At 40.4% G+C, this 24,641-nt stretch overlaps 1 protein-coding gene across 1 annotated transcript; it reads left to right on the top strand.

Annotated features, from left to right (window-relative positions):
- Positions 1-382: 382 nt before the first annotated feature.
- CHRNB4 (cholinergic receptor nicotinic beta 4 subunit) lies at positions 383-24,641 on the top strand. The gene is made up of 6 exons (XM_006027231.3): positions 383-513; positions 11,158-11,303; positions 14,891-14,935; positions 15,052-15,161; positions 19,708-20,680; positions 24,501-24,641. The coding sequence occupies exons 1-6, from the start codon at positions 459-461 to the stop codon at positions 24,639-24,641; spliced, it is 1,470 nt and encodes a 489-aa protein (XP_006027293.1). The 5' UTR covers positions 383-458.

Raw genomic sequence — 24,641 nt, 5'->3', positions numbered from 1 at the left:
GTGAATTTCATTAACTAGGCTTGTGGCAAAAAATTATCTCCAGCACTTTCCCATCCAGCCATTTCTTGCCAGCTCAAAACCACCAATAATGAGAAAGCCCTTAAAAGTTACCTAGTAGCAAAAATCATACATTTTGGTAATGTGGACCTTGTTTGTTTGCTTGCCATTTTATTTCCCCTCCCTTATTTCATATTAACATTCTATGCTTCCTCTCTTCACATGCTTTTCTCTTGGTGAGGCTCTTTAAAACGGCTGCAAAGGGGGAGGGATTGCCATGGTCATGAAAGCTTCATTTTGCAGAATGTGTCTGCCAGGTCCTACTGTCTGTCTCTTTCCAGGGGTGTAGTATCTCCAAGGTCCAGGCTTGCTTTTATTTCTTGTGCCTGTGCAATCCTGACAGCAGAGCTTATCTCCAGCAGTCTTGACTGAAGAAAAATTTACATCCTTTTGTTACTGCCATGAGGTCTATATACAAGCTCTTTCTCCTTGCAGTGGTTTCCTTTTCTTTTAATGGTGAGTGGTCCTTTTTCTCCGGTACAGTTTACAGACAATGATAGCTTTCAGGAGATGGGAGAAAGGAATGCATTATGGATTTTAGACTGCCTCTAACTTCTAAGGCTGTAGTTTATAGACTTAAAAAAGCAACCTATGAGATCTGTTTTTATAGTGTTGCTTTTGTCTTGTTTTTATTAATGAAAGCAGTATGTAGGAATGGTAAAAGTGGATGGATGTAGTGTACTAAAGACAGTAGAAAATTAATATTGCTAAAGAATGTTCCTGTAGATGTTCCCAGGTTCCTCTGTGATGGGCTAGTAATGGGACTGTGTTTCGCAAGACTGAATAGTAAGGAAAGTGTGATGTGAAAACTGCTTCAAATTAGGTACAACAAGGATCCAACCCCTGTTTCTACAATTAGAAGACAAATATTGATTCATGCTTTCTGATATATGCATTTTGCAAAGTTCTCACTAGTTATTTGACAAACAATATTTAAATAGCTTTTAAAATAAGTTAAACTATGTCAATATAAGTCAGAGAACTCAAGCATATACTACAAATGTTTACAATAACCTGCCAGTGTTTTCATATACAGCATTTAGTCAACATATACAATAAGGCAGCAGCATTAGCTTAGTAATGTTATTATGTATGAAACTCTGCTTCCCAAATGACTAACTTTCACTTTTCATCATTATTTATTTACTTATGCATGCAGTATTTGCTTACTTAATTCAATTCAGTAAATGTAACTTTAAAAAAATCTGTTTTAAAGCATGTCAGTTGAGAAGTGAGGCCTAATTTAAATGAAACCAGTAGGAAAACAGGTTTTTAATCTCTTTGAATATTTGCAATTTCTTTGTATTAACTTTTGCTTGCAAATTAAAACAAACTTTAAAACAAGGATCTAAGAGATGTCATTTCTATTGCAACGGCATTAAAAACTACAGCACTCTACAGGGAACCATATTACCATGGTTTAAGTTACATAAATAAATAATTTTACTTGGCGTATTTTAAGAAGTAATAATTATATCAGTAAATAATTTAAGAGGAGAAGATGGAGAATTCTTATTGTTGGATCCTGCTTGCTCTTTCCTAACTGAAAGGATAGTTTGGCAGGTTACCATCATCCACTTAGTGATTTTGCAGAGGGAAAGAAGAAAAAAAAGTGACACTACACATGGAGCAACACAACAGTTCTAAATGTGACTTGACATTGGTTTAATCCAAAGTCAAGGGGAAGAAAAGGAAATGTGGCTTAGGTTCACATCTGCAGTTTAGAAGATGATCACAAGGTACTCAGCTGTATTTGTAAACTTTACTCCAGTCTGTGGAAACAGAGCCAAAGCGTATTTTATCACATTCTCAAAAGGGACCAACCATTGAAAGTGGTGAGTAACTGTTTCAGTTACAATTTACAGTTTTACTTACAACATTTAGAGAACCTCTGCATTGAAGTTTTAATAAAATGTTGTGTTTCTTTTAGCATGAGATTCAGAACAAAAATGGAAGTCATTTGTGATAACCCCTAAGAAACAGAAAGAAACTTGAAGTTGAAATGTCTACTGTAAGTTACATGACTATTTATTTTTTCCTTCATTATACTGTAGCATATGTATAGTGTGTCCACTGGACACATGACAATTAGTACCAACTGAAGATTCAGCCTGTGTGTTTTTCCCTACGTCTGTTTTCTGTGTGTGAAAATAATATATATCCCTTTTCTAACGGTTGCCATCAGGTGTCTAAAACCATCAATTTGCTCAAATGCAAATTTTGGGCAATTATTGCTTAACTGGAAAATATCATCCAAGAAGCACATTCCCCACCCCTTTTCACAACCCTCCCTCCAAAAGACCTTTGAAACCATTGCCTTGACATTGTGAAACACATGCAATATATTTACAATCAACTTGTGCATGTGGCTATTTTATGGTTCTTAAGTGTCATCCAACTGATGCAGTTTAGTAAATAGACAGCAAATTATGAAAATGATTCCCATGCAGAAAATGTTTCTCTTATTTACACAGTAAGAATCTCTATGCCAGTACACTGCTGACCTCTAGTGGCATTGTAGATGTCCATCTAAATGATGATAAAATGTCATTTAAAGATAGAGATGAATGGTAGGGCTATGCAAAGCTTCGGTCCCTGATTCGATTTGGCAGAGATTCAGCCCAATTTGGTGGCCAAATCTCCGAATTCAAATCGAATCACAGGACCCTTTAATCTCCCCGAATCGAATCGGAACCCTCCAAATCAATCTGGAGAGATTCAGAAAGATTCAGAGATTCAGACACAGAGACAGCTTTTAATGTTTTTTCTACATACCTCTAGGTAGCAGGGGCTCGTGAATGCTGTGATGCTGGGGCTCATGGAGTGTCCCACAGGAGCACAGGGGGTTCCCCGGTGTGCTCGGCAGCAGACCCGGGAATGGACCAGAAGCACTTCTACTCCACTTCCAAGTCCACCAGGGAGTGTGCTGGGGGCCTCCCCTCACCCTCCCCAGCTCAGCAACTGGTGCCTCCTGGATCAGGAGGGCACCCAGGGTCCCCCTGCAGCCGATTGTCAAGGCGGGGGGTGCAGGGGCCTCCCATGCATGCTCCCTGGCAGACCTGGAAGTGTATTGGAAGTACTTCCCACTTCTAGGTTCACTGCCGAGCATGTGGAGGGCCCCCCTGCACTCCTGTGGGACGCTCCATCCACTTCAGCATCACAGCAGTCATGAGTTGCGCTGGTACCTTGAGGTATGTAGAAAAAACTGTTAAAGCTGTGTCTGTGTCCGAATTGCTGATTCTCTGAATCAGCATCGAATCTTCAGATTCAGATTCGAACAAATCGAATCAGGGACAGTGATCCAAATCAACTAATCGAATCACTGTCCCTGATTCAGGCCGAATCCAAATCGAATAGGGCCCGCTTCTCACACCCCTAATGAATGGATATTTCATGAAAGAATCATTTGCTCTAGGAACAATTTCCCTTTTCTTGGCTCATGACTTGTCCAAGAGCAGATGGTGGTTTCTTAGATGCTTATGTTATTTGAAAATATCTAACAATTTCTGCAAATAATTCATGCTGTGCAATTCATTTCTGTATAGTTTGTTGCAAGTACTCGATGCTGAAAGTATGAGCTATTCTGATTGAGCACCTATGTCCACATAGTTTATTTTGATTTCCTGTTGTATAAGCAATAATTACTGAAGTGAGACTTCTGAAGATTCGGCCCTAAATTCAAAATATACATTCTGCAAATATTTTGCATTGCTCACTTACCATTGCTGTTTGGTACTCCATTTGCTAAAGTCTCACAGAGCAGGTTATAACAAGTGGTAAGAACAGAGGGGCAATTTTTAATTAAAAGAAACAACAACCTAGAACACCTGTTTGAAAGTTTTCAGAAAGGGCTTTGGTCTATGGTCATTATTATTTTTTAAGTCCTATTTATATAATAACACTAATTAAACATATCCTCAACATGGGGAGAAGAGCACACAGGCTTCAAGGTATTGTAAGGAGTGAATGTCTAAAACTCAGTGCTCCCAAAACAATTTGTGGCATTGTTTTTTAATACGGATTTGAACTTCAGACATAAGCCATTTCTTTCTGAAGTATTTGAAGATACAAGATACAACATAAAATATACACTCTGTACCATATTCTGGGTACAATCCTGTGCTATTAAAATCAGTGAGACGCTTACCATTGACTTCAATGGGAGCAGGAATAGGTCACCTGGAACAAAGTGACAACTTCCACTGCTATACGCTAAGTTTATTTCCTATATTCTACCTATGCTGAGGTTTCCATCCTGTCCTGCTGGTAGTAATGTACCTAAAGCTGCTTTCCAGTTAATATGTATGGTTGGTCAATATAACCTGTGGGCACAGTAAATTAGTCTCCTTCTTATCTATAGTCCTAACCCAAATAATACAAATGCCTGATTTTTTAGTCTACCAGCCAAGCTGAAAAATTAGGGAAAAAATATTTGCAATACAAAATAAATATCTTAATTTCTTACTGAGCTTATTAAAAATAATAAGCTAAAGAAACATTTCAAATGTTGTTTAAATAAAATAGTAAACCATTTCATTTTGAAAATGTTGAAATTAAATGTTTATCTTTTTGGATTTTTTTTATGGCTTTTTCTTCAGCTGAAACAAATTTGCCTGCATCAAAATGGATTTATGAAATATTTTAAATAAACTCAAATTTTAACTTTTAGTGAAAAAAAGTTTTATCTAAAATACTTCACTCGTTTCTACCCAACCTTGCTAAATGACACTTGAAAAAAAATGTGGTAGTGCTGGAATGAGGTTGGCTTGTATAAAGGCTTGTATAAAATGTGGCTGTCTTCCACCACAAAACCACCACACAACAGGTAGTCCTTGCTCAGCAGCACAAGATTGAGGTAATAGATGTGGACGGAGGCAGCAGAGATGTTGCAGAAAAGAACTGAAGTGTTAATTCAGCAAACGACTTCATTTAAAATAAATATAAATTTAAAAAAGTCTCAAATAAGTCTCAGGAGAGAAGATCTGCATGACATCATTCTAGAAACGTACATGGTTTCTGTCTTGTTACTCAGCGTTAATGGCAGTGCACTGGGTCAGAGTTTCCTTCTCCAGAGCTGGGTATGAGTAGAGGGACAAAGGCAGCTGTAAGCTAAGTTTGTGCATTGCAACTCACAGGGCTACAAGGGACCAGTTTGGCTCTGGTGTAATTTAGAGCAGACTAACGGCTAATCTCAATCATACAGTACAGAGATCACTAGGGAACAGGCACTACAGCCCATCCCGTATGTCAGTTGTACCATGTGAGGATTCTTACAATCCAGGAGAATTATAGCTGTTAATATAGGGCAGCTTTACAACCCCTTTGAAGTGTCAGAGCAGCACCTTATCACAATCAAGATCTGGGTGTTCATGTCTGTCACATGTTAGAAAATTCACCAAGGCAATGGTTGCAGAACAGAAAAATTACCCTGAAACCAGCCAGTAGTCAGATTAGTCACAGTACAATAGACTTGGTGGAGTTTTTCACTGCAGGGCTTTGTGAACAGCTAGTAACATGGAGCTATTAATAATGAGGAAAGGAGGCAACATCAAAAAGCTTTCTGCCATTCAAAATAAAGAATGGTGTTCTCTGTATAGGATGGAGTGTGATCTTAGTGGTTGGAACCAGGCAGTTTTGATAGGTGGAAATAGTCTGCTGGCTTCTCTTGTTCCCGACTCTCTGTCCCCTTGACTAAGGCATATAGGGCAGTGTTTCTCAACCTTTAAAGTAGCAAGTACCCCCTAGCTTCTGAAAATTTTAATAAGTACCCCAACACTCAATTTTCCAGGGGATTTTATATTTACAGACTAATGTGCGCCATATGTTGGAAGAAGGGCTGTGTATATTATATGACGGACAGTATATGACGGACATCTGATCTGGTGTGAGTAGGGTTGCCACCTTTTACACCAGGGGTGCACAACTCAAGTAAGTAACTGGGCTAAAGGTGATATTGGCCAAAGCTAGGAGAGCTGACCCAGCCAAATTATTACTGGGGAATTTAAAGCGCCGCACACCAAATTATTTGCCATAGTTTTGAAAGGAACAGAGGGCGAGAGAGTGTTGGGGTGCTCACGTACCCCCTGCCTGTGTCTTGCGTACCACCAGGGGTACACATATCACAGGTTGAGAAACTGATATAGGGCATATCTCTACCTCTCAGTGTACAATGCTGCTCTACAAGTTTATGTGAACCAGAAGTAGTAGTTGTGTGGCCACCATAACATGGTAGTGCATGCATGTTCAGGTAGGCTCTGCCTCTACTGCCTTAGGTGTATCTGGTTCTCATTTAGGTTTTTTGGGAGTTCTACTCAGTTGAAATGCATGATACAAATGCAACACTTCATCATCAGCCTTACTATTCTATTACTATTCTTTGTCTTTCCAGAAAGAAATTGATTGCTAGAGCATGCAACTCAGCCCTTAAAGAGAGAAACAGAAATAGTCAAGGCTCATCACTTCAACAAGAAAAAAATTGTGTGCTTGTCCCCAAATAATTTATGTCAAGTGTAAGAACAGCATAGACAAGGAAGATATGTCTTTACAATGGAATGGTATAGCCATAATTCCTTATGCTTCTCCTTCCTTCACAGGAGACAGGAAAAGCAGTGGAAGATCCACACTTTCTAGAGGAGAACAATTTCACACCTCATCACTGTAAACCTGACGGTTGGCACAACAGGCACTGGAGCGATGGATGGATGATCTGCTGTGCACTAATTATTTTTATTGTAGGTTTTCCACCAAACATTTTGGGAGACTAGAGAGTGGTTGCCTTCAATTGCGCCACTGCTTTAATTGAGCCTGAGACAAGCAGGAATACACTCCCAGCTCAAAATGTTATCATTTACATTAGTTTTGACTGGAAAAGCTTTAAACTCTGTTATCCTCATATTATGAATTCCTGTGGAAATGAATATTGTGAGAGAGAGAAAATAAATACTTTTTCCTACCTGATTGCTGCTTCTTTGTAAGTTCTTGCCATGAACAAATCCATCACACCTGAGAGCCTTTCAGATCTAGAGAGCACAGAACATACTTTAAGTGATCAATTTAACAAAGAATCCTTTGAGGAGGTCAGGCCTTTCTAGGTCTTAATCAAGCAAGAGGTTAAATTACAGTGTTTTCAAGGAAATCTCTTGTTTGTAAAGTCAATCCTAAAGGAGCCCGCCTACACAGAGGGAAGTGCTAGCAAATGTGTTGGGTGTCATTCTCATTTCAGAACCCTCTGCTCTTCATGCTGTGGGCTCAATAAAAATATTACGAGAAAGGATATGCTGTCAGCACTTACATTTGGGGGCTCACAGGCTCTGTAGTACTAAACTCTAGGACAGTGCTTCTCAAAGTGGTGGTCCGCAGACTGGTGCCAGTCTGCGAGCCACCGGTCGCCAGTCCACAGCGAGTTGCCAGGAAAGAAAGAAATATATTCGCCGGTCCGCATCGAGTTGCCAGGAAAGAAAGAAATATATTTTCAGAGGCATAACACTGGTATGTCATAGCGCCACAGTTTGTACGTTCCAACACTCCAGGTGACGTCATGTCGTGCAAGGTGAGGAAAGAGAAAGAAACAGCCGGTCGCGCATTTGTGTAGTGCTGTTACACGCAGTTGCTGCCATTGGCTGAACCGGGCACTGGTCCCTGGCCCACTGGAAAAAAAATTGCTGGTCCGCCACATCAGATAGTTTGAGAAGCACTGCTCTAGGACACTGACAGATGTGCAGCTCCCTGCTCTAACTCATGTTCACAGAAAGCACCATGAGTTAAAGCTGCCCCACCAACTGAACAAATGTCCACTGTTGGGTGTGGGGGCTGGGAAGGTGAACTGAGCTCCACTTTGGAGCTGATGCAGGAGGAGCTGCCTGTCTGCAACCTCTCTCCCCTAGCACCCACCACCACCTCAGCTCCAGTGCTGTCTGTAGGATGGGAGGGGGGAGAAAGGAGTGAAGGGAACTCTAGCCTGGGGTTTGCCTGGCCTGAGCTGGAGTGGGTGGGGCGGGTGGATTGGAGCTTCCCCCCACCCCCAAGAGGGGGTTCCAGTCCACTCAGCCCCCCCAGATCAGGCTGGACAAGCCCCAGTCAGTAGCTACTTCCCTGTCCCTTCCTGTAGCTAGCACAGGGGGCAGGGCTGGGTTGCACCAACCCCACCCCTATTAGGGTAGGGACAGACAAAAGTTAAATGAAGGTGCACCACTTTGAAAGACCTTCAGCTGAACCTTCATTGCATGAGCATTAATGTGTCACATGATGGGGCACTTTTAAAGCACTCTACAACTGTGCACTTCTGTCAGGGCATGGATGTAAAGCACTTAGAAGTGATATCTGTCCTGCTATTGGCCCCTTGAGTCAGCATCTCTAGTGTCCAGTTTAAGTGTTAATTTCAGGATCCAAATGTAAACTGGTATTCCTAATTTAAATGCCCACATTTTCATCTCATTTACAGCATAAGCAGTGGAGGGAAATATTATTTGGGAGGGGGCTGAGCCCTGTCTGACCCCCGCCCCTCCCTCCTGCAGGGCTATTGTAGGGCTGGCATGTGCTGGTGCTGTACGCAACGGCAGAGGAGTGGCTGTGCCAAGCAGTGACAGGTGCTGTGGGACGGCAGTGCTGTGGTGCTGCTTCTGTTGCCAGCCACTGCAAAAAGTTGGGTGGGGCTAAGCCCCGTTAGTCCCGGCCTTCCACTGCCTATGCCTTACAGTACTAGAAATACACTATCTTCTAAGGAGTTACAAGGTAATTCTGCTATTCTTCCTCTCCTTAAATTCAGAGAAAACTTTCTTTTTCTTAGAACCCTGTAAAAGAGTCCTATTTGCTGGACAAAACAAAACAAAAATGTATATTTTTAAAATCTCATGGAAAGTACACTGTAGCCTATCTGAACATTTCTGGCTACACCAACAGCTGCTGAGAACTGCAATGCTTGAGATTACAAAGCCACTGTAGGCTGAAAGGATATTGTGCATCACTCTACCATAGCCCATCAGGTTGGTAAAACAGGCTCCCAGTCATGGAAAGAACACTACCCTAAAAAAAGATTATTTTCCTCCTAGGGGTCATACCAATCTGTCTAGGAAGGATAATGTTTTTTGCTGAAAAAAAAAAGATGGTGAGTGCAGAATGTGACATTTCTTCTCCTTTCTCTGTTATGAAATTTTACAAAAATCTCTTTGCACAATTAAAAATGTACAGTGTGAAAACTTGGCATTTGTTCAGCTTTCTCTTCTAACATAGCACAAGCAACTTAGCAATTGTTTAATCTTTATTCATGGAAAATGTCAGCAAGTTAACTGAAAATGAGAGGCTCTGTAAGCATGTGTTGAAGTGTAAAGTACATGGGATGCGTGTACACTTCTATAATGCACTGTACAAATTATGTTGTCAGTACCATGCTATATACTGGTTCATAATAGAAATCAAGAAAACCTAGCATTTACTGGAGGCACAAAATCTTCCTCAAAATCTGAACAGCACCTTCACAAAAGTGAGGAAGTTTGGTTGTCTAGCTCCTACTTTTTGCTATGTCTTCCCACTTTTTGGTTTCAATGAAAGCAGAAGCAACAAGATTTTTAAAGCTTGATAAAACCCAGATATAGAAAGCTCATGAAGATGTATATTCCCAAGAGATCTCTAGCTTCATTCAGATTCAGGCCAGGTATCAATTCAGAGATTCACAGAAACCTTTGGAAGTTTGTGTGATACAAATAATTTGTGTCTGCCCATCACTGGGTCTTATGGTAGACAACTATGTATAAAGCCATGTTGACTTAACACACCCCAAATGCAAAATACCTGTAACACCTACTTTTTTTACTTCATATAACTGTTTTGCAATGACTAGGATTTATGAGTATTGGGAAAATGGGCATAAAGGGGGTAAGTGGAGAAAATGTTACCTACATTCAGAGCTGCCTCATTTGGAAGAGGAAAACATATTACTGCTATTTCTCTCTCCAGAATCTGTTCCCATTCACATCAATGTCAGTCTACAGTGACTCCTTTTACATTGGTCAATGGTATCTCACCAAGTTAGTGCAAATGCTTTATATTTGCTATTATTAGCCAGGCATGGAATTTGTACCTAACATGAATTTCCTGTCTCCTGTAAATTTGTACCTAATGTGAATCTCCTGTCTCCTGTAAAGGAATTTTATTCTTGAGGGGAAGCACTGGCATCTCTGAACATTTAGGACCAAATCTGTTCTAAGTTACTTCAATGGAGTCATTAGATTTACTATAGATATACAATAGAGTAACTTAGACAAACAAAATTTACCCTTTAATTTTCTATAATGTAATCAACAATAGTTTGCAAAAGGCAGTGGTGGAGACTTGAACAACACAAGCAGGAGTAAAATGATAGGTGGTTCTGTGCCTAAAACTATTTCACTTGGTGAGAAATGATCTGTGTTTCTTGATAACCTGGGATACATCAGACACTATATTGGCAAGTCACATAAATCCTCAAACTTAAGTGTTAACAGTGTGACTAGTCCATAACTCTCAGTTGTTGTTTCCAGAAGGCCTCCATTTGAATTTGTGCCTCCAGTAAAACACTTGGAAATTGTGTTGGCTGTGAGCAAGTTCTCTAACCATTTAAAAAAAAAATCTTTCACAATTTATTCCCAGGCCTCCCCCCTTCACAGATCAGACTATAGTATTATACAAGTGCTTGGAATTCTTCTTTCAGCTGCCATGACAAGGTAAGAAGATTTTCAAAGACACAAATGGAAGGTAAGCACCTGCTTTCCTTTTAAATCTTTGAAAATCTACTTCTAAGTCTGCTTCCAGTTTCTAGTTTATACCACACCACCTGGAGTGCCTCTTCATCTTGATACAGCACTAAAAAAGAAAGGGTTTCTGGTTTCAGTGTGAAAAACAAAAGGCTAATATGCCTTGATTTATACCCTGACTTCAGCCAGAGGGAATTTCACACAAAAGGTGCACAATAAACCAACATCCCTTTTGCTTCACATTAAAAATTAGGGTCCTTCAAAAATCAAGGGTCCTCATTATTTCATTTGAATAGGATTTCTGTGCTGCCGTGCTCCCGGCATAATCTAATTCCATCCCAATTCTGTGGTCTTGTTCTGTTTTGTTTTACAGGAAGCAAGGCAGCAGATGCTGAAGAGAAGCTAATGAACCACCTATTAAGCTCTGAGAGGTATAATAAGTTAATTCGCCCAGCAATCAACTCCTCCCAGTTGGTATCTATAGAGCTACAAGTTTCTTTGGCACAGCTAATCAGCGTGGTAAGTTTAAATAGGCTGCACATTTTCATATTTTACTATTGTTACACAACACTGTGTAAACAATATATATATTCTTAGTACCACTAGGCCTCTATATACATAATAATTATCAATGGTCAGAACACACATGTGTTTTAGGCTAGGTACAGATATTCAAAAAGCCCAAGGCAGAATTAATCTAAGTTACGCTGTCTTCTGTAAGCGGCATAGTTTAGATCAGTAGTGAACCGAACACACATTTGTCCTTTGTGGGGGTGGAAGGGGGAGGGAAAAAATCTTAGACTGGGTTCTGCCATTTTTAAACCAGTCTGTGTGTGCTGATCTTCTGTTCTGTTATGAGTATAGACCAGTTTCTGTTCACTTATACCAGTAGAAGTGTAATGTCTGTATCTAGCCTTAATGTCTACTCGTGCATCAGTCAATATTTGGAATATATCACTATAACTTTCAGTCAGGCAAAAGGAGATTTATTGATGGCTAGATTTTAAAATACAGAAAAAACAAAAAGCCTGATCCCAGATGATTATAGCTACTAGAATTTCACCAACTTGAAAAAAGCTGCAGTGATTTACACCAGAGGAGAATTTTCATAGAATGCATAAGTAACAGTGAATCACATTTCTGTTTACAGTCAGAAAATAAGACTGAATAGTCTGAGTATCAGAGAGCCAGCCAAATGCTCCAAGTCTTGCTGTGATCCAGGATGAATCACTTAGGTCTATATCAATCCCTATTTCAGACAGTGTGTACATCCTCAAACATCTCCAGATAGCATTTAGGCCTGCTCCTTTCTTACCCTACTCCTTTAGGCATAGTCTAAATTAAAACAAAAGAGAAGTGATTGTCGGTAAACCTGAGCTAGCTAATACATTGGAACGTACCAGCCTGAACGCTCTACAAACGCTTGTTCCTTGAACCCAAAAAGCAAACTACAAGCACAAGAGTGTCCAGAGTAGTATGTATATATACATTAGCTGATTCAAATCAATTCACAATGATTAACCTGAAGTTAAAAAGCTTTTTGTGTACATTAACACTAAGGCCACATTTACACTGTTAAAATGTTAAAATTCTGATGCAAAGAAGCCAGGTGTAGATTAAGCCTGTGTTCAGTGATTGAGGTAAACCTTAAAGGGAGAGCCTAGCATTTCCTTTGACCTGTTAACACATTGAAACATGCTTTTTTCTCAATATAGGGCTGGTCTTAGGGAACAGAGCAAAGGGAGGATCTGCTACTGCTCATAGGTAGACTTCATGAAAGAACAAAGTACTGTAGGGAACTATTTAGAAGAGCTGGACGAAGACAAGTCCATGGGGCTGGATGGGTTGCACCTACAGGTGCTAAGGAATTTGGCTGATGAGATTGCAGAGCCATTGGCCATCATCTTTGAAAACTCATAGCTATCAGGAGAGGTCCCAGATGATTGGAAAAGGGCAAACATACTGCCCATATTTAAGAAAGGGGAAAAAAGAGGATCCAGGCTCACTTCACCTCATCCAATCAGCCTCACCTCATCTAGCATCTCCCTATGAGAAAGATCCAGGTGAAATGAGAGAACACTAGACCAACTGACTAATGCAGCACCAACTCAGGCTCAGGACAAGGGAAGGGGTAGGCTGATTTCCCAGCTGCATGATAAAGAGATGATAAAAGGAAGATTGAGTAAGAAAAATAAGGAAATTATAATGTTTAATGTATGCTTATATGAATTCTAGGAACTTGCATAATATAGCCAATTTGTAGAGATAAATAGAACAACTACTGAGACAAGTCCCACACCAGGACGATGTCTGGGAACTTAAAATCCACTTGGCAATATTTATAAGAATAATATTATATATCTTAATTTGTTTAGTTTATCTTTATATTTTTGGACTTTTACAGGCATCTTATCTCAAAAGCAGCTCTGCTTTCTGCAGTTGCCCTGCAGGTCTCTGGCAACATCTAAGGATAATGCAATTTCCTTTCCGTCCCTCTGTTCCATGCACTCTTTTTACCCTAGCTGCCAAGCCAACTCACAAGATGACAATCAATGCAATTTGAGAGATATCATTCCAAAGTAGCTAGATTGATTTACAAAGGACACTCCCCTATTTCTACAAGGTTTGTCTGTGGATTTAGAGCTGGCCCAAGGTGCCGAGCTATGAAAACCTCTGTTTATGTACCAGACAGGTACAGTTGACCCAGGAAGGCAAGCTTCCACTAATGAGCCTCAACCCACATGGAAGAACCCTTTCTAGAAGTAAAAGACCCAGCAAGATTTCATGTCCATTAGAGCTCTGCCTTCTTGTTGAGACTGCCCTCCACAGTGTACATTACAGCCATGTACTGGCTTTAAAGAACCATACTGAGACTTATTTTAGACAGCACAGCATCATCAACTATTAGTCACTATTTACTTGGGCTGGATTTGAGCCAGCAAACGAGGGGTATAAGAATCTATAATCCAAAGACAGCCTCCTGCATGTTCATTTTTGTTACTCTTTACTGCTTGGAATATCCTTCAGCTTGGAAATAGAATTTCACATCTAAAAATCTCTTGATTTTTCCATTTGGTGAATATTGCTTTCTATTTCAGACAATTATCCCCATAAACATCATACTAACTAAACAGACAGGGTGCCATTTTGTTACCTGTCCTTGTGGTGTACAAGCATCACTAATAAGACCCTCAGAAATGAGCTCTGGCATCCAGATCTGGTATTTAATTGCATCTGATAAGCCAAAAGCAGGTCTGATATTTTTTGTCCCTGACTATGCAAATTTGGTGACTTTTTTAAAAAATCAGCAAAGGAATGATAGATTTTTAAGAGTTCTTTAGAATCTGGATGTTACTTCACATCATTTTTATATAGGACAATATTTAGGGGGTCAGCTATTGGATAGTGGCTATACCTTGGTGGTTTTGCACAGACTTCAGTATTCCAAAAGGGTAATTCTGGTCTTCCCTCAGGCTTCTTATTTTTTCCATCAGCCATATAGTTAAGGTTGTTGTTGTTTCTGGATCATCAGGGCAGGTATTTTTTGACGTTGTTGAAATAATGCAATAATTAGTTTTGCTGCTAAGATTTTTCTAAGTCTCATGAATATGCCAGAGTTTATAAGACATCAGGACTCCAACTTTAATACAAATCATTTTGTATAACTTACACATCCTCCATCAATCTTATGTCAACTGCAAATGTTACCAGCTATTACTTTATTTTTCTTCCAAATTGTTGATAGAAATATTGAACAACATAGGGCTACAAACAGATCCCTGCAGGAACCCACCAGAACCACCCCCAAAGGATGATGATTCCCCATTTATAATTTTATATGTTTGAAAGGAACTGTATAGTGGTATGAAACAGCATGTCACATTTTATGTAATTACTATAATACAGTGATAGAGTTGTGCATCTTAGTGATATACCAGTAGACACAGAAAGATTTCTACACTTATAAAAGGTTGGATTAACATATGTATTAAATCAATGTAAGCTCCCAGGAGTTAGAACTAGTCTTGAAAGCCCAATGAATACATCTGAATAATAAGAGTAACTTTTATACTGAAGCCTTTATAAATTATTTTCTTTGTCTTTAGAATGAACGTGAACAGATCATGACCACAAATGTCTGGCTAAAACAGGTAACCTTCCCAAAGCAATGCTACCTCAATCTGTTAACATGCTGTTTTCTTGCTATCAGTAGGTCCCAACTGGCCGAAAAATAATTGACATCACCATTGTGTGATTCTTCCTTTAGGAATGGACTGACTATCGTTTGGCATGGACACCTTCTGACTACGAAGACATAAATAAGCTAAGGATACCTGCTAAACATATTTGGCTGCCAGACATTGTACTTTACAATAAGTAAGTCTTGATTTAATATACATCTATATCTATATAGCTGCAGAGACATTCAGCAGACACAAGGTCTATCACCTTAATAAGAAAAGCATTGAGCTCTATACCTCTGCAGAGAAAAAACACTTAATATAAGTTTAGCAAAATATTTAAATTAATATTTTATATGGTTAAAATGAAAACTCTTCAAGAAAAATATGTATTCATGACACCTTGGATAACAGTGGACGAATAACCTTATATTTGAACAAATCTTTGTGATTAAAAATCTAACTAGCATTCTAGAACAGGAAACTTCTTATGGCAATGGTTTTGAAGTCTGAGATGTCTCAGAATTAAAATGTAGATTGCTTAATTTTGCTACTCCTGAAATCAGTTAACAAGACCTCCATTGGCTCCTAGCAGAGAAGAATCATACCTCAGATGTTCAACTAATACACAGTGGAGAGTCTCAAAGCACAAGGGAATGCAGTGAGGAAAAAATAAAAATCTGTGAACATTTATTTCAAATGTTCATTTTGAAGTTTTGTGGAGCAATCAAAGTGCATTTGATGCTCAAGGTTATAAAATAAACATGTGTAACACAGCATGAGAAGAACAGAAGAGCGTGAAATGGAAATGCAGGCACAGTCATGCATGAATAGGGAAAAAAATCTCTTGCTCAGAGAAGGACAAAATGACTGGATCTGAACAGATATTTAGCCTACAACAACAGAACTTAATACATTTAGTCTTGAAAAAGCACAAAACAAACCTTGCATTTCATGTTTTTCCCTGTTTCTACTCCCCAAAAGCCTTCTATGAGGTGGATTTTAATTGTTTTGTTGGGAAGATGGGTTTTTACATGATAAAGGGCTCAACTAACTCAGAAACAATGCTGTTAAGGCTACCATACGTTATAGTTAGCCACTTCAGCGCCTGGCAAGGCCTTAGGCAAACTGTATTAAATATTCCTTTTGAAGATTAAGAGAGGGCAGACAACTAATTGTTCTAAGCAGCAAGTCAGCCAATAACAACGGGACATTGTGGAACAGCTTATGGTCCTGGAGTGACTCAACAGATCTACGAAAAAAAAACAAGCACAAATCGTGCATCTGATAAGTGCGAGATGGGAAAGCACATGGCCCTGAAGCAGAAAAGCTTTCATTTGTTATTTATATTACATTTGTACCTCAAGGCCCAACTTAGACTGGAAACCTTTTTTGGTATGAGACAGACACTGCCACAAAGAGCCACCTATCTAAACACAGAACACAGTTGGAAAAGGAAAGCAGGTGTACGTGACTTAGGCCTGGCCTAGGTCACACAGCAGGTCAGTCAGTGGCAGAGCTAGGAGTATAACCATGGTCTCCTGAGTCCAAGAGCCTTTCCCCACAGGCCAGTAGCTTATTAACTATGTGGCCAACATGGAGAAGAAAAAGACCATTTGAATTATATAAGGGTTTCTTTAGTGATGAATATTGGTTGATTGGCAATATGTTGAAGACCCCTGTACTTCTATGCTGCTACTTGTAATCCATCCAAGTTTAGTGGTATTGAGACATAGAGATGTCTGGATCTGGCTGTGGTTTAGTTATCTATCTGAAAAAGTTTTCATGATTTTAGTTCAGGTCTTGTACCTGGGGTTGTTAGTCTGTCACCTTTCAGATAACTGATTGGGAGTTAAAAAATGGGCACTCACAGCATAGATGCACAGAGCCAGGGCTATTGTTTAAAACTGAGAAGAAACTTCTCAGTAACTTCTTCAAAGTGCTTTTATCAGTAGAAGGAATCCATTATGCATATATGTAAACATCACAGGGCAAATATTCTGCTCACTTATACCCATGATGAAATTATCTGAGGCTATGCACAGACATCCAGGGAGATTAGGGGAAGGATAGATCAAGTTAAAAATGGCTACCTGATCTAAGGTAAGTCAGGATGGGGGCTGGGGACTAGCAGGGGTGGGGGCCTGGAGAGATCAGGGGGTCCTTGGGAGAGATCAGGGGAGCAAGTGGGGTCCACAGGGGGGAGGGGGGGGTAGAGTCTGGGAGGGTTTGGCAAGATCAGAAGGGCTCATGGAATCTATGGGGTGGCTGGGGGGAGATGGGAGGGGCTCTTCCCCCTGGGAACAGGGGCTATGTTTTGCCCTCTGATCTTGACAAGCCTAAACTAACAACCCTCCCAGAAAACCAACCACCCATCCCTCTTCCCACACCCACCCCAATTTACTTCCTCAGCTCCTTGCATTCAACAAATGCTGGTGAAACCAGCATTGGGAGTGGCTTGCAGGATGAGGGGTTTGCCAGGCTGGGGGCGGGGAGGTTGTCCATTTGGGGTGGTGCCAATGACTGGATTTTCCCAGCACCATGGCTGGGCTGGAACTGTACTGTTTAGTTAGATCAGTCTCGCTGGACCCAGTCTAAGTTGGACTACCTCAGAGGTATAGTTAACTTAGATTGAGTCATCCATTTTTAGACTGATCTAACTGTCCTGAATTTCTGTACAGTTTGCACTTAGATTGACCTAACTAGGGATCTAAAGGCATCTTTACACATGCTCTGGGGAAAGGGGAGGGTGCTTTAAATTAGAGGGGCTCTCAGGAGCCGTTCTAATTAAAGCACCGGCAGCATCTTGTGTATTCAGCATCCCACACTTCAAAATGGTGACAGGCACATTAACTAAAGCTCCTTCTATGAGCTTTAGTTAGAGCGCCCCTGCAACTATTTTGAAGTACACGGATGCTGAATACATGTGACAATGAGGTTGCTAGAGCATGCTAATTAGCACGCACTTGCAGATTCAATTAATTGAGTCTGCTCTGATGTGTTCTAATTAGAACATGTTGGAGCAGGCATTGGGCATGTGTACAGGTACCCTAAGTGCTAGGTCTTCACCTGGGTGAACTAAGTTAGATCAGAGGGCCATTTTGAATTAATATTTTAATTTTTTTATGTGGTCTAACCTCCTCAAACATCTGCATGCACCCTGAAAGATCCTGTGATGAGATATATAGCCTTTACATAATATGTAATTTTTATTATGGTCCATATTTAAACATTAAAAAAGAGGAAAACTATACAAAAGTGAAGAGCACAGTAGTCTAGACATGTTCTCTTCCATTTTTGCTCTCTTCTAACTCTAAAATATGACTAACCTGCTTTATTAAAAGTTACCTACTCAAGATGTTGTTCATGTGCTTCTTTTTTACTAAAAACTAAGGTGATAAATAGTTGCTCCTTCTAGTCTGACGGTGTCCTCAATAGCAGCATTAGTCAAATTTAGAAGTAAATACTATTTAAGCTAGTATTGCCTTAAGGATAACCCCAGATAACCTGTCTGCATTTTACCAGCTATATTCTTCTATCATCAGTTCAACATTCCCCCTTTACCCCTGCCCTCCAATCTGCCTCACATCTATTGTCTTCCACCCCATTGATCCTCACTGCCACATATTTGCATTTTCACAGACCTGCATTTTGGCTTCTACCCAGGAGAGCACACCATTCACCAGACTCTCCCTACACCTGAAGAAGGGTGTTTGTGCCCAAAAGCTTGCAAAGAACAATTTTTCCCAACTATTTAGCTGGTCTAATAAAAGATATCACATCTACCCAAAGAACCTTGCCTGTCTTAAAAAAGGACACAATTAAGCAAAATAAACTAAGGTTTAGTGAAAGAGATTGTTAAAATAACTGTATCAGGATAATTACACTTTCAAGAATATTTATTTGCTGTCATGCCCTATTGCACTGCTGTCTCTACACAAATCATAAGCTAAGCAGTATTCAAGCTGTCAAGGGAAGGCTGACTGCTTTAGGAAATGGGGGTCAATTGGTCAGTTGGCAAGATTCTTTTCAGTAAACCAGCAACCCACCAAGAGGGAGGAAGATGGTATTTTTTAGGAAGTTCAATCTTTTAACTAAGACACAAACCCAAGGCCATTTGTGGGCACTAAAAATCCTGTGGCATTCTCTTTGTAAGAGGAGGAGCAATAAACACAGCATCCTGACTAAATTATAACTCATGTAATTACATTTCTTTGCCTACATTCTCCCTCTATTTTCAACTAAGCATAAAACTCATTTTCATTTCCTGATTTAAAACCTTTAGTAGTGTTGTTGGGAGCCATTATATAATGGCTGTGTTCTAAATCAATGACAGCTGCATTTCAGCAATGGCTGATTTCATCTTTGCTAGCCCTTAGTGATATAGTGGTGCTCAGGTAAATTAATTAATGTTTGAAAAGTGCTCTGTGGTCATGGATGAAACAAGCTACAGATGTGCAAATTCGCTGATCATCATTAACATTATTACTTCTACCTAAATATTGGAGAAAATATTAATACTTTAGGTTAAGAAAATGTATCAAAATGTAATTGTCAGGTTTTAAACTATTAGAAACAGTTAAATTTCAGTCACCATTCATAAAAACTTTTGCAGTAATTGTGCCATGATTCTGGATTCAGCAGAGGGGGCTGAGAATCCAGGAGATTGTCTTTCTCTGAGTTTTGAACCTAGATTCTACCCTATGCAGTCTCTTTCTTCTTTTTCTTTCCCATTTCTACAGTGCGGATGGCACATATGAAGTCTCCCTGTATACAAATGCAATTGTAAAGAACAATGGAAGCATTTTCTGGTTGCCACCAGCCATCTACAAGAGTGCCTGCAAGATTGAGGTGAAGCATTTTCCATTTGATCAACAAAATTGCACATTAAAATTCCGGTCTTGGACATATGATCACACAGAGATTGATATGGTACTTAAAACATCCATGGCAAGCATGGATGACTTTACACCCAGTGGAGAGTGGGACATTATAGCACTCCCTGGAAGAAGAACTGTAAACCCCTTGGATCCAAATTATGTTGATGTGACATATGATTTTATTATTAAAAGAAAACCTCTTTTTTATACCATCAACCTTATCATTCCTTGTGTGCTAATTACATCCTTGGCCATCCTGGTGTTCTACTTGCCTTCTGACTGCGGTGAAAAGATGACCTTATGCATATCTGTACTGCTTGCTTTGACTGTGTTCTTACTGCTGATCTCCAAAATTGTCCCTCCAACATCACTGGATGTTCCATTGATTGGAAAGTATCTGATGTTTACAATGGTACTAGTGACATTCTCAATAGTTACCAGTGTCTGCGTACTAAATGTCCATCACAGATCTCCCAGTACGCACACTATGCCCCCATGGGTAAAGCTGATTTTCCTTGAGATACTTCCAACATACCTGTTCATGAGGCGCCCAGAGAATAATTCTGCAAGGCAAAGGTTATGCAGTCGCAGAAAGACTAGATCTGAGAACCTGTGCGCTGATCCAGCCGACCTGTATAAGAGCTCCACCTATTTTGTGAACATTGCCTCTGCCAAAAAGTATGATCTGAAATTGACAGAGAATCCTGATAACATCAGTAGCCATCGAGATTTCAGGTTGCGATCTTCAACAAAGTTTTCTCCTGAAGTCCAAGAAGCAGTTGAGGGGGTCAGTTTTATAGCAGACCACATGAAAAGTGATGACAATGACCAGAGTGTAAGTAAAAGGAGAAATAATTCAATTTTTCCAAGGTTGTTATGTTTTATTTGATGTTTTAAATATCTGTGTCCTTCTTCAAAAAAAAGGAAAGAAAAATCCATCCAACCAACCTTAATTTTAAGGCTACCCAGAGAGGTAGTGGAATCTCCATCCTGGAGGTCTAAGACCCAGCTAGACAAAGCCTTGGATAGGATGATCTAGTTGGGGATGGTCCTGGTTTGAGCAGGGAGTTGGACTAGATGACATCCTCCAGTCCCTTCCAACCCTAATTTTCTATTATTCTTACACACACACACACACACACACACACACACACTAGCAAATTGCCTGTCAAAAAAGATGGCGGGGGAGCAGCAGGGACAGAGCCCAGCGTTCGGCTCTGCGGCCCTACTCCCTCCGTGTTCATCTGGCCCCTCCCCCCTCAGGCCTGACCCTGTTTCCCCACCAGTGGTTCGGGTCCAGGCCCACTCCCCCCTTTCACCCTCCCTGCAGTGCGCCTGACCTCATTTCCCCCTTGCCACAGACCCCACCGCTTTGGAGCTGGGCCCCGCCCCCGCCGCCACCTCTCCCACTCCCCTCTGTCCCTGCCATCTTGGCAGCGCTCCTCCACACTGCCTGCTGCTGGCTGAAACACCCTTGGAGCACTCTGATTGGCTGCTGAGACAGCCAATCAGAGTGTGAATAAAGCATTATGGACAGACAGACTAAGGGTTTATATATATTAGGGCTGTACCAAACTTCAGTAGGCGATTTGATTCAGAGGAGATTCAACCCGATTCAGAGACCAAATCTCCAAATCCAAATCGAATCAAATCAGGAGACCAATTTAATTTGAAGCATCTGAATAGATTCAGAAAAGATTTAGCAATTTGGCCACAGGCTAAACAGGCATCTGACACAGCTGTGGCAGCACTCAGAACGGGGACCCGGGGTGGGGGGGAGAGGGAGGGCAGGATCCGGGTGCAACTCACTCCGGGTGAAAGGAGGCAAGCAGCAGCAGGGAATAACCACTGCTCTCACAGCTTCTGCACCTGCATCACACCCCACCCCTGGCAAGCTCCTCTCCGGCTGGGCAAGCGGCAGCAGGGCAGAGCCCCCACTCTGAGTGCTGCCATGCCCGCATCCTACGCCCTCTCGCCCCCCTCCCCAAGTAATGTGCCCCCCCACCCTAGATGGGTGGTTTGTCCCAGCCCCACTCCTTCCCTCCCCCATGCCCTTTCCCTCCTCCCTTCCCAACCCCAATAGACTTACAGCCATGTCAGCTATATGTTTAGTCTATGGCCAAATCTCTGAAATGGTGCCAAATCTTTTGGATTTGATTCGGCTGAATCGAATCAGGACAGTTATTCAAATCTCCAAATTGAATCACTGTCCTCCAAATTGGCCGAATCCGAAGTGAATACTTGCCACTTCACACAGGCCTTATATATAATTTATTTCTTTATTTATGTATTAGTTTCCCATAAGTTATCACTGGGTGCATCTACGCAAGATGCTTTACTGTGCAGCAGACTAATTTGCTGCGCAGTAAAGCATTATTATCTACACGTGCATAGCAATTAGGGCCCAACAGACTAATTAGTTTGCTGCAGATACAAGTGGTATACAGCAGCACAGTAAATTAGTGTGTTTAAATGCCCATGTACACAGTGACGTCAGGATTAGTTTACTCTGTCTCAAATTGAGCCAGAGTAGACTCAGTTGCATGAATTGCATGTGTAGATGTGCCTACTGTTTACTAAAAGGAAATTTATAGAAAATGGACTTGTGAATAGTCATTTGAAAAGAAAAAAGTGTCCTGAAAAGCACGGTGCCAGCCAGTCAGGAACCCCATCTCTACAAACAGAGCACATGTATTGCTCAGGGAAAGGGAAAAGAAGCAAACTGTTTTTATATCAGAGATGTGATAGCATGTCCAGCCCTCCAAATAGTATGCAGCAGTGAGATTTTTAACATTCAACCTCAGACTGGGGCAGGGAGGTGGGCAGCACATTCAAATGCTTTTTTCCTGTTGATTTTGGCAAGACTATAATGAAGCCCACAATAAAGGGAATGTCTGTAACTCAGCCTTGAGCAAAGCATGACTGGGCCTGGCCAGAGTGAGACTTACCTGAAAGTTGATCTACAAACAGTTTGTACAGTGATTTAACTAAAGGGGGAAAGAAAATGACTTGGTTAAATTGCTGCAAACTCCTGTGAACATACTGAGTGAATAAAGATTGCCCTATATCAATTAGTTCTCAAAGAGGTGAGACACCTATACATCCTGCTGCTGCTAACTGTGGCCATTCAGACCTTTCTAGCAAGAGTGAGGATGGAATGAAGATCCTCATACTGCAGAAGTTGACACTTATTTCACATGAGATGAAGGTGACATTCCTTAGGCTAGTAGTAAATGCATAGTTGAGCAGTTTTGCTTCCCTCTTATGCCTACAGAGAGACACACCATTCACCTTCATATAAATATTTATGGAATAATGTTTGGCAAAGTCCAAAGGTTCAGTGTTAAATCCAGATATGCACCTATGGCTGAAGAAACCTACCGTGACACCTATACATATTCCCTAGGTGACCTTGCTGTACCCCTACTTCCAATCTAGCCCTAGATCCTCAATTGCTGCTCTGTACTCCTTTCTCCTCTGCTGTTAATCAATCAATTTAGTACTTTTGGAAGCCTGGTTCCTTTTTTAGCTTCCGATCCAAGAAAGTCTTCTAGGATCTAGTCCTCCATCTATGTGATTTTTTTGTGTTTTTCAACTAAAGTGTTATTGGTCAATGTAAATAAGGAAGATGAGCTGTTAAATCTATGACATCAGAGGTAAGGTTACACAGACTGCAATAAATTTGATATAGGTGCAGGCTGTACTGTGCTGAAAAAGCAAAAGACAGGAAGTCTTGCAAGAGCTAGCACTGTATATTAAAGGATTTACAAAACCCCTGTTTCATTTGAGACTAAAGAGAAATTGTCATGGGTATTTGCAAGCTAGAAATTAACGTAATGCCTTTTGCATGTAGGTCATCTGATATTAGGTAAAAAGCTCAGCTACATACCATTGTTTTCTATGTTCTGAATTATAATCTCTGATTTTTTATTACTGTGACTGTCAGATAACAACTGTTCACATACCTACACTGTATGGCTAAAGTGGACATGTACTAAAGGGAAAACACACATAAATGGGATAGTACAAGGAATGAGATAACTGGGAAGTACTTGTAAGGCTATCAAGGGGAAGATGTTCTGTGTGTCATTAAGGTCAGTTACACAGGAAGAAACTGACAGTGTGTATAATATATGGGGAAAGCATGCGTGTGTGCATGCCTGCAATTTAAGAAATGTATGTAAGGACTGACCCTAAATTGACATGGATATGAAAACAATAATTGTTTTCCACTTTACTAAAATCAAAGCATACTGAGAATCAAGATCAGTTGCAGTGCTCTATTCATAATGGGGATGGACAATATTTACCACAATTAAACTGATATAATAATATCACCATATTAAAATTCACAAACAAGAATTTACCTGACTAGATTATACCGTAGGTCCATCAGACTAGCACCATGCATTTAGCTGCAGCCAGCACTTGATGCATCAGAGGAAGCTGAAAAATATTTCCAGGCCCTTCTAGAACTGTCTAGACAGTACAGAGAAAATTCCTTCCTGACCTGTGAAATGATTGTCTTGTAACCTGCCCTTGAGATTGCTATCCTCTTCTTTTTGCACACAAATAGCAAAGATTAAGTAGCAGCAAGAGAGAGGGAATTGAATATGACAAATTGCTAATTATCTTTAATTGGCTTTTTCTTCCAGGTCATTGAAGATTGGAAATATGTTGCCATGGTAGTGGACAGACTGTTTCTTTGGATATTTGTCTTTGTTTGTGTCCTGGGGACTGTTGGATTATTTCTCCAGCCACTTTTTCAAAACCACTCTGTTGCTGGAAACCCGTAA

Source organism: Alligator sinensis, unplaced genomic scaffold, assembly GCF_000455745.1.
Source record: "Alligator sinensis unplaced genomic scaffold, ASM45574v1 scaffold954_1, whole genome shotgun sequence".
Classification (NCBI taxonomy): Eukaryota; Metazoa; Chordata; order Crocodylia; family Alligatoridae; genus Alligator; species Alligator sinensis.
Note: the sequence above shows the minus strand (reverse complement) of the source record. Positions and strands in the feature narration are given on the sequence as shown.

Bases quoted from the DNA above. Each gene is read 5' to 3' on its own strand.
- CHRNB4 (XM_006027231.3), top strand. From the start codon at position 459: ATGAGGTCTATATACAAGCTCTTTCTCCTTGCAGTGGTTTCCTTTTCT. The intron at 14,936-15,051 runs GTAACCTTCCCA...TTCTTCCTTTAG, and splicing joins CAAATGTCTGGCTAAAACAG to GAATGGACTGACTATCGTTT. The intron at 15,162-19,707 runs GTAAGTCTTGAT...CCATTTCTACAG, and splicing joins GACATTGTACTTTACAATAA to TGCGGATGGCACATATGAAG.